General features: G+C 36.9%; 1 protein-coding gene across 1 annotated transcript; it reads right to left on the bottom strand.

Moving 5' to 3' along the window:
* Positions 1 to 909: 909 nt before the first annotated feature.
* LOC100521182 (olfactory receptor 7C2-like) lies at positions 910 to 1866 on the bottom strand. The gene has a single exon (XM_003123441.2). It carries the CDS (start codon positions 1864 to 1866, stop codon positions 910 to 912), a length of 957 nt encoding a protein of 318 aa, XP_003123489.2.
* Between the last annotated feature and the right edge of the window lie 11062 nt (positions 1867 to 12928).

Consider the following 12928-nt stretch of genomic DNA (forward strand, 5'->3'; position numbering starts at 1 on the left):
TGGAGAATTTCATGTTAACATTAGGGAATTCTTATGGTGTGCTGAGATGCCTACACATCTAGCTACTGAACTGAAGTGAAAGTAATAATTTAATTCAGGGACAAGCGAATTTTTTACAGTGAAAGGCCAGGTAATAAATATTTTAGGCTTTTTCTATAACTACTCAAATCTACTGTTGCAGCATGAAAGTGACTGTAGAAACTATGTAAACAAATGAGTATGGCTATATTCCAATAAAACTTGATTAAAAAAAAACAGAAAAATTTCCTAGTATGTTGTTGACCATACATTGCATTTGAGCTAGCCTTGATGTAGCTCTTTTTTAATGGGTCGATTTTGGTTCCCGGGAATTCATATGCTGAACTCCTAACTTCCAGAACTTTAGAATTTGCCCTTATTTGCTAATAGGCTTATTATGGATATAATTAGTCAAGTTAAGATTAGGTTTATAGTAGAGTAGATTATTCCTTTAAATGATATGATTGGCATCCTTGTGAAATGGGGAAATTTGCACATTGTCACACACAGACACACACAGGTGGATCAGTTCTGGGATCAGGGTGAGGCTTCTATTTGCTAAGGAATGCCAGAGATGACCAGCAAGCCAAAAGAAGCTAGATATTGAACAGATTTTTCTTCACATCCCTCAAAAAGAACCAATCCTCCTAGCACCTTGATTTCCAAATTCTAGTCTCTAGAGCTGTGAGACAAGAAAGATGTTTTATTTAAGCCACCTGGCTTGTGATTCTTTGTCGTGGAAGCCGTAGAAAAATAACACAGTGTATTTAAATATGATCAAATCAAGACACAGTAAGATATTTTGATTACAGGAGTAGGAGAGATTAAACTAATGTTTGGAAGAATTCTAGATCCATGAGGAATACCTATCAATCCTTTGAGGCTTGCTCCTTATGAGAATCCTGCTACAACCCCATCACTGAGAGATGCTACTCGGCTGAGGAGTCTTCCCAGGGCCCTCTTCATGTCCCTGTTCCTCAGACTGTAGATGAAGGGGTTCAGCATGGGGGTGATCATGGTGTACATCACCGAGGCCACCAGACTTGTCCTAGAGGATGAAGTTGCTGCTGAACTGAGGTAGACCCCAAGGCTTGTGCCATAGAACAAGGAAACAACTGAGAGGTAAGACCCACAGGTGGAAAAGGCTTTGTGCTTGCCCCTGGATGATGAAATTCTCAGGATGGAGGAGAAAATCTGAGAATAAGAAAAGAGGATCCCAGAGAGAGGAAAAATACCTAGGACAACAACTACAAAATATACTACTATGTTATTGATGAGGGTATTTGAACAGGCAAGCTTTAGGACTTCAGGAAGATCACAAAAGAAGTGTGGAATGTTCATGTTCATGCAGAAGGACAGCCTCAAGAGGGTCAAAGTATCAAGCAGGGAGCCTGTGACACTGATGCACCAGGACCCCAGAGCCAGCATCCTACACACCTGGGGGTTCATGATGACTGTGTAGTACAGGGGGTGACAGATGGCTACAAAGCGGTCATAGGCCATCACGGTCAGGATTAAATTGTCCAGGCATCCAAACACAAAGAAAAAAAATACCTGGCTGAGGCAGCCTGCATAGGTGATAACTTGGCTCTGTGTCTGTATATTCATCAACATCTTTGGGATGGTAGTGGAGGTGAAACAGAGGTCAGCAAAGGACAGGTTGGAGAGGAAGAAGTACATTGGCATGTGGAGGTGAGAGTCTGAGATAATGGCCAAGATAATGATCAAGTTTCCAGTGAATGTGGTCAGGTACATGGACAGAAACAACCTAAAGAGGAGAGGCTGCATATCTGGCTCTTCTGTGAATCCCAGGAGGAGAAAGTATCTTGTTTGGTTTCTTATTTCCATGTAGCTGTTGTGTTTGTCTACAATGGGGTAAAAAAACAAATCAGCATTTACTTCAAATAAGAATTCACCAGAATGAGAGAAACATCCTTTATCCAAACCCAGGGAATTCACTAAGTCATTCATGTGAGCTAACCCTTTTTATCCCTCAATGAAAAATTGTGGTTACATTGGGTACCTGGAAAATCTTTTTCTAGGTTCAGTGGTTGTCTCTGAATAAAAAAACTAATTGGTAGATATAAGGAAAGAAAAGATAATTGATTGGGCCATATGAGAAAATGTGCCATATAGAAAAGTGTGGCTTCAAAATGATCTATTTCATTAATAAAAATTAGTGTATTTAATCTATAAAGACTTAATTGTAACTCATAGCAATACTAACACCTTAACTTAGAAAAAGGCATAAGATAATAAAGGGTAATGACTGAGAAAATTTTGTTCCTGCTACTTATCTATGCTGCCATTTAAACCTTTTAAAAAATATTGTGTGCAGATTTCCAACATGTGGAAAGAAAAATAAAACCTCAACCTCACAATCTTATAGAGAAGGTAATTTACTTGGTTTTTCGAATGGAGAAATTAAATCAGCATACCTGTTCTTTATAATCTGACACATATTTGCAGTAATCCAAGGGAAAATTGCCCATAACAACATGCACCTAAACATGGACAGGGGTCATCTTTGTGTGTTAACATGAATTCTCATTTTTAGATTCATTTTTTTCTATGGTATCTTTCAGAAAGTGTGGCTGGACATACATGTAGTCTATCCTTAAGAAACCAACCCTGAAAATTTGAAAATATTGTTAATAAAAGTTCTATAAAACATAACTATTTAAAACAGAAAATTGAGCTAAATCAGGGTTAATGAATGAAAAAGAAGGATGGGGAGTTTGATTTAGGTAGATGCAAACTATTACATTTAGAATGAATAAGCAAAGTGACTCTACTGTACAGTACAGGGAACTGAATACAATCTACAGTCTCTTGGGATAGACCATAATGGAAATATTATGAGAAAAAGAGTATACTGTAATAAAAATAAGTAGAAGTATACAGGAATAAAAATAAAAAAGAGAATAAAAAATTATAACTGAGAAATACATTTCAGAGCTAATTCTTTGACAAAAGTCAAATAGAGAGAATCATATATTTAATGGAAACAAGAAAGAAAAAGAACAGATGCCTAAAATTAGGAAAAAGAACAATGAAAAATATATTTAAGAAAATACCTTGCAAGACAATATTTCCAACTTCATGTTAAAAATCTGAAAATCTCTAAGAAATGAATTTATTGATCGTTCAGCATAGGGGACAACAGATCAATAATTAAGGAAGGAATTAAATAAACACCAAAATGAATTTCCAAAAGTGCCATGGTGGAGACATAGTAAGTGGCAGGAACATTAGAAGACTTTTTTAAGTATTACAGAAGAAAGGAACATCTGCCATCAGTAACATTTATTTATCAACATCCTGGATGTTCTAACCAAAATAGCTGGAGAAAAAGAATTATGAGTTCTAAATTCCCGTGTTTGAAGATGGTAGATTGGGCTGCAGATAATGAAGTGTTAGCTGAAAATCTCTTGTCACTGAATATAATATTCTTAAGGCAGTTGCTATAAAACAAATGTATAAAAAAACCCATAGTGATCTAAAAGTGACATTCAGTGGCATATAGTATATTCATTATCTTTTGCAGCCATTTCGTCTACCTAGTTTTAAAAAGTTTTCATCACTACAGGATTTCCCTGTACCATCTTTGTAGCTTTTCTGTAAATCTCAAATTATTCAAAAATTAAAATTAAAAAAGTGTGTGCAAGAGCAAAGAATAGTAGTGTTCATACATAGAGTTAATCTCTTAGAAAAAAGATCACGATCAATTCAAGTTTTAACAAAAATAGAAATCTCTAGGGACAGTGACAGGAAAACTGCCAATACCCAGTTAGTGAGTGATAAATTTACTAAAATAAGCTAAGATTTATTCCTTTTGACCCCCTTAAATCACTTCACCCATCACTTCTGGCAGCGACTGAATATCATGCTTTTTTTTTGCCATTTCTTGGGCTGCTCCCACGGCATATGGAGGTTCCCAGGCTAGGGGTCGAATTGGAGCTGTAGCTGCTGGCCTACGTCACAGCCACAGGAATGCGGGATCCAAGCTGCAACTGCAACCTACACCACAGCTCATGGCAACGCCAGATCCTTAACCCACTGAGCAAGGCCAGGGATTGAACCTGCAACCTCATGATTCCTAGTTGGATTCATTAACCACTGAGCCATGACAGGAACTCCCAGTCTTTTTAAAATTTAAATAATGAATATGAGTTTGCAGTAATGCAGTGATAATGGTTAATATGTGTAGATGCTCTTTAGCTCTTAGGACCAATTAAAAACTTAAAATACATTATCTCCTTAAATTTAACCCTCATGTTAATGCTATCAAGGATACTACCATTTCCCCCATTTTATAAAAGTTGAAGCTGAGATACAGAATCATTAACTAATATCAGAAGATGTATGAATGAACTTGTAAGTGATAATTTTGTGGAATCCCAGGGAATATTGCTTGTTTGAATGAATGAATAAATAACACTTGATAGGTAAAGGAATAAGGAGCATCTTTAATAGAGAATAGAGGCACCAGCATGGCTCCTGAAGAATGACTAAGATGTCTGTATACTGGATAAGAAACTCTGGAGAGATGTTGGGGTCTGAGAGGTCAGTTTCCCTTAGGAAGATGAAAGCTCCTCAGAATTTGGTTTAAGAAGAGAGGGGAAGAAGCTGAGAGGAAGAGTGATTGAAAGAGACTCAGGAATTGAAGTCTGTAGAATGCTTTAGCAGATAGAATCTCACCATCACACTATCCCCATTTGTGCCATTGAAGTTAATACTCTGAGAGTTCTGCCTGCCTCCATACCTGTTTTCTGTAGCAGTACTGTAATGCTACCAGTGAACCTCTAGTTCCATGGGTGTTTTCTTCATTGGGTGATGGATGTTCAACTCAGCCCCAAGGAAGGGCAGGGAGGTGGCACCAGGCATCAAGTCTCTGAAATGGCAGAGTTGAACTCCTTTCTTCCTGGAAAAGTGGAGATGTAGACAAGAGGGGTAAGGGGCATATTTACCATTTCTGTGTCTTCAGAGGTTGAAGTCTCACAAATATTCATTAAATTAATTATTCCATTGATACTTGAGTCTCTGAGCAATTTGGTTCCCATGAGTGGGGGAGCCAAAATAGAAATGAAATTTCTTTCTGCTACTTTTGTACCCATAGGAGCATCTTGAATGTGAGATATGTGCTTCCCTTCCCAGGCCCCTTAATCATGATGTGCTTTTCTCCATGGATATCATCTCCACTGTCCTCTCCCATGAGCATTTCCTTGACATTTCAGATGGAATTTCTTTGACTATCAAGGACATGATGACACGTTTTTCAGTACCTTGTGAGTCTCAAAGACACAGAGTTGTTATTAGGGATCTGGGACACAACCAACTCCCAACAAAACCATTTCCAGTGACAGCTATTCACACTCAGGAGGGTGCAATCTACAGAAAGTTCCAGTCATGTAGTGAGAGAAATATGGTGGGACATGGATTGCTGGCTCTACAAGCAGGACTCTACAGGTATTTATAGTTTTACAGGGTCAAAACAAGTGCATTGAGCAGTCCACAGTACTCTAGTTCAGAGGAACAACCCATCCTTACTAATTCAGAAGAGACTGATTTTAAAGTAATAATCAACATTATAAAAGCTCTGTCAGAAAATAAGAACAGACAAGCACTTAGTTTGACTGATTTTTTTTTATGTACTCACCCATGGCATTTGGAAGTTCCCAGGCCAGGAATTAAATTTGAATCCTGATACCGAACCCAAGTTCTAACCTTCACAGTGGATTCTTTTCTTTTTTTACATTTATTTTTATTAAAATTTACTTGATTTACAATGTTTCATCAAGTTCTGTTGTACAGCAAAGTGATCCAATCACACACATTTCCCTGTACTGTGCAGTAGGATCCCATTGCCCATCCATTCCAAATATAAGAGTTTGCTTTCAAAAACCCCACAAAATGCCCATCCATCCCAACCCCTCCCCTTTCCCCCTTGTGAACCCCAAGTCTGCTCTCCTTGGCCATGATCTGTTTGTTTGTTTGTTTGTTTTTAGATAGGATCATCTATTCCACATTTTAGATTTCACAAATAGGTGATACAGGGTAATTGTCTTTTTCTTTCTGGCTTACTTCACTTAGTTGAGAAACTCTAGTTCCATCCATGTTGCTGCAAATGGCATTAGTTTGTCTTTTTATGGCTGAGTAATATTCTATTGTGTGTAAGTACTATATCTTAATCATTTTTCTATCAGTAGACATCTAGTCTGCTTCCATGTCTTGGATTTTGTGAATAATGCTGCTATGCCCATAGGGGTGCATGTATCTTTTGCAATGAAGGTTTTGTCTGGATATATGCCCAGTAGTGGAATTGTTGGATCACATGGTAACTCTATATTGAGTTTCCTGAGGTACTTCCATACTGATTTCCATAGTAGTTTTACCAATTTACATTCCCACCAACAGTGATGAGGGTACATTTTTCTCTACACACTCTCCAGCATTTGCTATTTGTTGAACTTGTTAATGATGTCAATTCTGACTGTTGTGAGGTGGCACCTCATTGTAGTTTTGATTTGAATTTCTCTAATAATTAATTATATTGAGCATTTTTTTTCATATGCTTCTTGGCCATCTGTACGTCTTCTCTGGAGAAATGTCTATTTAGGTCTTCTGCCCATTTTTTTGTTTTGTTTTGTCTTTTTGTCTTTTTGTTGTTGTTGTTGTTGTTGTTGTTGTTGTTGCTATTTCTTGGGCCACTGCTGCGGCATATGGAGGTTCCCAGGCTAGGGGTCGAATCGGAGCTGTAGCCACCGGCCTACACCAGAGATGTAGTAAGATGGAACATCCTACTAGGAAAATGGGCAAGGAAAATAAATCAAAAACCCACAAAAGGGAAACACACAAAATAAAAAAAATGGAGGTTATAAAAATGATTTGATAAAAGATATGTTATTTAGATATACAATATAAAACTGGTAGTTTGAAATGCTGGCTTTGAATTTTGGATCTGCTCACTCTTATTGTTTGAACTTGGAGAACAAATGAAACTTTTGGAAATATTATTAATATCCTCCCCCAAATAGTAGTCTGTATCCATCCTCTCAAGGTGGTTGATGCAGTCATTACATATAAAAATCTTTTTTTTTTTTTTTTGTCTTTTTGTTGTTGTTGTTGCTATTTCTTGGGCCGCTCCCACGGCATATGGAGGTTCCCAGGCTAGGGGTCAAATTGGAGCTGTAGCCACCGGCCTACACCAGAGCCACAGCAACGTGGGATCCGAGCCGCGTCCGCAACCCACACCACAGTTCACGGCAACGCCGGATCGTCAACCCACTGAGCAAGGGCAGGGACCGAACCCGCAACCTCATGGTTCCTAGTCGGATTCGTTAACCACGGCGCCACGAGGGAACTCCGTGCCCATTTTTTGATTGGGTTTTTTGTTGTTGTTGTTGTTGACTGACATGGGTTCTTTGTATATTTTGGAGATTAGGGCTTTGTTTGTTGCATCATTGGGGGAGATTTTTTCCCATTCTGTGGGTTGTATTTTTTTTTTTAATGTTTTCCTTTAGAAGAAAATGCTCTTCCTTGCAGGAGAAATCTAATCAGTAAAGTCAAAAATACTGATGGAATGAAAAAAACAACATTTTGGCAGCCACTACAATAATAGGTGTTTTAGGCAAAAATCACCAATGACTCAAAACCAGAGGGTGAACGTATGATGTAAAACGAGATATTCACCTAGTTTCAAAATATCTCCTTATGATATACTTATTAATTTCAAAGAAAAAAATAGTGTCTTGACAGTGGAGAAACCTGACAGAAATCATCTTAACCACACAAAGTTAACAGACTTACAAATGGGACACATGGATGCCCTGTGCCTTTTGAGAAAGACATAACATGTACATGATGTTTCTACAAGAATGCTTAACTGGAATCTAATCATGAGGGAATATCACACACAAAAGAATACAATACCTAGGAATAAACCTACCTAAAGAGGAAGAAGAGCTTTACTCTGAAAACTATAAGATGCTGAGGAAGGAATTAAAAGACACAGAGGGACACAGAGGGACTGATACCCCATATTCTTGGCTGGGAAGAATCAGTATTGTCAAAATTACTATACTAATCAAGTCAATCTATAGATTTGGTGCAATCTCTATCAAATTACCAATTCACAGAACTAGAAAATTTTTTTTTCAAATTTGGAAATAGAAAAGACCCCCAATTGTCAAATCTTGAGAAAGAAAAATGGAGCTGGATGGATCAGGTTCCCTGACTTTAGACTATACTGCAGCTACGTCAGAAACCATATGGTACCAGCAAAGAAAGAGAAATATAGATCAATGAAACAGCATAGAAAGCCCAGAAATAAATCTATGCACATATAGTCAACTAATCTATGACAAAGGAGGCAAGAATACACAATGGAGTAAAGATAGTCTCTTCAATAAGTGGTGCTGGGTAAACTGGACAGCTACATGTAAAAGAATGAAATTAGAACACTCTATAACACCATACACAAAAATAAACTCAAAGTGAATTAAAGACCTAAATGTTAGACAAGATACTATAAAATTTCTAGAGTAAAACAGAATACTTTTTGACGTAAATCACAGCAATATATTTTGGATCAAATTCTTAAGAGTAGTAAAATAAAAAAAATAAACAAGAGGGACCCAATTAAACTTAACAGATTTTGCAGAACAAAGGAAACTATTAATGAAATGAAAAGACAACCCACAAAGTGTGACTAAATCTTTGAAAATCACGCAACTAACATTATATGAATCACTAAAATATACAAACCTACCAAACATATTTATATAAAAAACCAGCCCGATTAAAAAATGATCAGGTGATCTAAACCAATGTTTCTCCAAAGGAGACATACAGATGTCCAAAAACACTTGAAAAAATGCTCATCACTAATTATTAGAGAAATATAAATCACAGCTACAATGAGGTATCACCTCACTCCAGTCAGAATGCCTATCATCAAAAAAGCTACAAACATTAATGCTGGGGAGGGTGTGGAGAGAAGGGAACCCTCCTACACTGTTGGTGGGAATGTAATCACTATGGAGAACAGTATGGAGATTCCTTAATAACACTAAATATAGACTAACATATGATCCAGCAATTCCAATTTTGGGCATCTATCTGGAGAATGCCATAATTTGAAAAGATACATGTACCACAGTGTTCACTGCAGCACCATTAACAATAGCCAAGACATAGAGGCAACCAAAATTTCCATCAACAGAAGACTAAATAAAGAAGATGTGGTACATATACACAATGGAATATAACTTATTCATAAACAGCATGAAATAATGTTTGCAGCATCATGGATGGACTTAGAAATCATCATACTAAATAAAGTATGTCAGATAGAGAAAGACAAATTTTATATTTGATCACTGATTTGTGAAATCTAATAGAAATGATAAAATGGAACTTAAAAAACAAAAAAAAAGGCTTAAAGATTTCAAAACCAAACATTTTTATCAAATAGGAAATGTGGGGGAGATTATAAATTATGGGGTTGGGATTGATATATACACACTGCTTTATATAGTATAGATGGTAATGGGGACCTACCATTTAGCACAGGGAAATTTACTCAGTACTGTGTGGTAGCTTGTATGGGAAAAGAATCTGAAAAAGAATGGCTATAGGTACATGCAATAATGATTTACTTTGTAGTATACCTGAGATTAACACAAATTTGTGAGACAAAAGTATTCTGATACAATTTAAAAAATTTAAGTATAGTTTAAAAAAAAAAATATATATATATATATATATATATATGTATATATAAAGGAATTCAATCACTAGAAACTTGTTTAATTAAAACTTGCATTTGAACTACAAACCTTGATTATTTTTATGCATAATGAAGTTAGATAAGTGCTTGTCTAGAGCAGGTTTTTCTTACCTTCTCAATGTTGAAATTTGGGGCAGGACAATTATTTCTGTTGGGTGTGGTCCCGCGGTTTAAATGAAATTAGTCACATCTCTTCAGGCATGGACAAATATTCTTGGGGAAAATCATTTCCAGTTGAGAGAACCATTGATCCAGATTCAAGCACTGGGAGCATCCTGACAGATTCCAATCAAGATCCCATCACTTCCTGGGTGAATACCTTACAATGTTAAGTAACTCTAAGTCTCATTTCCATAATAGAGAATGGAGTTCATAAATGCAGTACCTCTCTAAAAGAATTCCAAAGGAAAGCATTATTTTAAAATTAAATTTGTCAATCCCCATCATATGCTAAACTCATTTATGGTGTATAACAATATCTAAATAGGTCTCTTTAATTACAAACATTTAACTTTCTCACTTACAATTAGAGACCAAATGGCAGTCAACTTGTGTAAGTATGAAATCCCTGATTGGCTTGGAAAAAAATAAGTCCAAGTAGTAAAGAACACATGCTTTTATATTAATGTAAGAGCAAATAATAAGAGCAAAGTTACCCTCCTTTTTGAAGAGGAGAGCATTTTTTTAAAGAGATTTCAGGGGTTGTGACCCCCATGAACAAAGCTTTGAATATCCAAGGAACATATTCAAGACCAATCCTCAATATACTTTTGAAAAAGTTTGAACTCAATAATGAGATGATGTGATGGGAGGCTTAAAGCTTTGGAACCAGGAAAGTTCATGGAGAAGGGGCAATACAATCTGAATTCACTAGCTTATAGTGTAGTCTCCTAGGGATAGAGAATTAGCAGAAAAATTCCATTCTGTCCAGACCAGTGTCTCTAAGGGAACTCATATAGTTAGTGGTTGGAATAATAACAGGAAAACAGGCCTAATGACCTAATGACAAAGGAAGCTGTAGATATACAAGCTGCTGCAGTCCCTCAGCCTCTACAACTTTTGCTTAGACAGGACATGGCCCTTGCTGTTGCAGTCAAAATCTGTACGGGAGACCAATACTTGATCTCCTCCTATTGTCTCATTTTAAGGGGAAACATGGTCTGCATCATCAGACAAATTCAGCGAGCAATTTTGACTTCTGCATGGAAGGCTTCCTCTCAAAGTCTGCATGTAGGTGAGTCCAAGAGCTGAACAGACACTGTAGGACAGGATCAGAGAGGATGGAAGCCAAGAACATGTACCTGAGGTCTCCTGAGCACCACTCCAGCATAGCCCAGATGCCAGAGGTCACTAGTTGTTTTCTTACTTTTCTAATTATGTATTTATTTACGATGCTGAAAAAGTGAACATTGCACTCAGTGATGTAAGCATCAGCATAGACAATTAAATGGTATTCATGGAAGCTCAATTTGAAAAAAGAATGAGAGGCATACCTTGCTTCCACTAAAAGTGGAACTTAAGTCCAAGGATCTTATTAATTAACTGGAACAGACAAATAGGGAAAAGGCTCAGGAAAAAAGGAGACTTCTAACATCATCATATCCCTGATTTCAACTTTTCTCAAAAGTGTGTTGAGAAAATATACCCAGTATTATTGTATTTTGTATCTTTCCATTCTGAGTTGTTAGTTTATACCTGTGATTATTTTTCTCTTGGGATATTCTATCTGCAGAAAAAATTTTCTATCTGTAGAAAAAAATTTCATTATTATTTTTTTCTAGGCATCAAGTAGATGTCACTGGAGTTGGAATGCTGTCAAACTAAGGAAGCTTTTCTTCATCACACTCTGTCAGGGGTCATATGAGGTTATTCACTTTATTTAGATTATTATCTCCCCCCCAAAGTCCATATGTCCATTTTGTGCCTCTCTCTCTCTTTCTCTTTCTTGCTCACACTTAATTTTTCTTCTTTCTATACTGAGCAGAAAGTTTCACTACCAAAAAGTAACAAGTTTATTGTTACATGAGGACCTTGTGATCTGGAACTTTTATGTACCATTTATACATTCTTTAGGAGTAAAGTAATATGATATGACCAGTTGGAGCTGTAAACTTTCATGGCCTAAGGAGGGTGTTTCTGGATGAGAAATGAGTGGTACTAACACAGCCCAGGAGGCCATGCTCTTTGGTTGTGTGCCTTGTGGGCGTTAGTGCAATTCTCCAAGCAGGGGCACCTGTACTCATATATTAAGGTGGCAGAGTTCCGAGGCCTGAATTCAATCAACAGATGGTACTAAAGGATGTGAACTGCTTTAGCTCATACAATGACTTTGCACCAGAATTAATAAATTACAGGGGACATCATGTGAACAAGGGATTCTCTTTGTACTGAAGTTGAGGCTGTAGCAGGGAGGCCACATTGTCTCTCAATATCCTCTGACACCATCTCTCATCACTCCTCTTCTTGCTCATTCCTCTGCCCCACTGGCTTCTTTGCTTGCATTTGAATGTATTAAATAAGTCTCTTTCTCATGTCCTTTGCAGCAACCATTCCCTCTACCAAGCACATATGTCTCCTGACATCGTACTAGCTCTCTCTCTCTTTCCTGAAGTCTATGTTCAACTATCACCTTGTTTTTTGGCCTTACCTGAATGTTCAGCACAAATAATATCTCCAAACACTCTCTCCTCTACACCTGGTTTTGTATTCTTCATAGCATCTGTCATCTTCTGACACAGTGCGTAAAAGTTTTATTTGCAAGTAATTTTTCATTATCCTTGGATTTCAGGAGATTTTTTTTTTGAGTACTATATTTATTACCTATATGTTCTTGGAACATGGTTTGTAACTCAATATATATTTCTCAAGTGTATGGAAGAATTTCTCATTAAAATTACAGACACATCAACAATTCTGGCATGTGTTGAGAATGGGACAAAAATTCCTAGTCAGAGATGAAATGGGACATAACTTAAGGGGAACTTATCTGTATACAAAATGTTAAAATCAAATTCTTGATGGCAATAGGGAAATTTCCCTACTTCAGCTTTGTGAGTTAGGCCCGGCTGTGCAAAAATTAGTCATGTTATTTTCCTTTCTCCTGGCAGTCATCTCCATCAC

Source organism: Sus scrofa, unplaced genomic scaffold (genome assembly GCF_000003025.6).
Source record: "Sus scrofa isolate TJ Tabasco breed Duroc unplaced genomic scaffold, Sscrofa11.1 Contig434, whole genome shotgun sequence".
Taxonomy (NCBI): Eukaryota; Metazoa; Chordata; class Mammalia; order Artiodactyla; family Suidae; genus Sus; species Sus scrofa.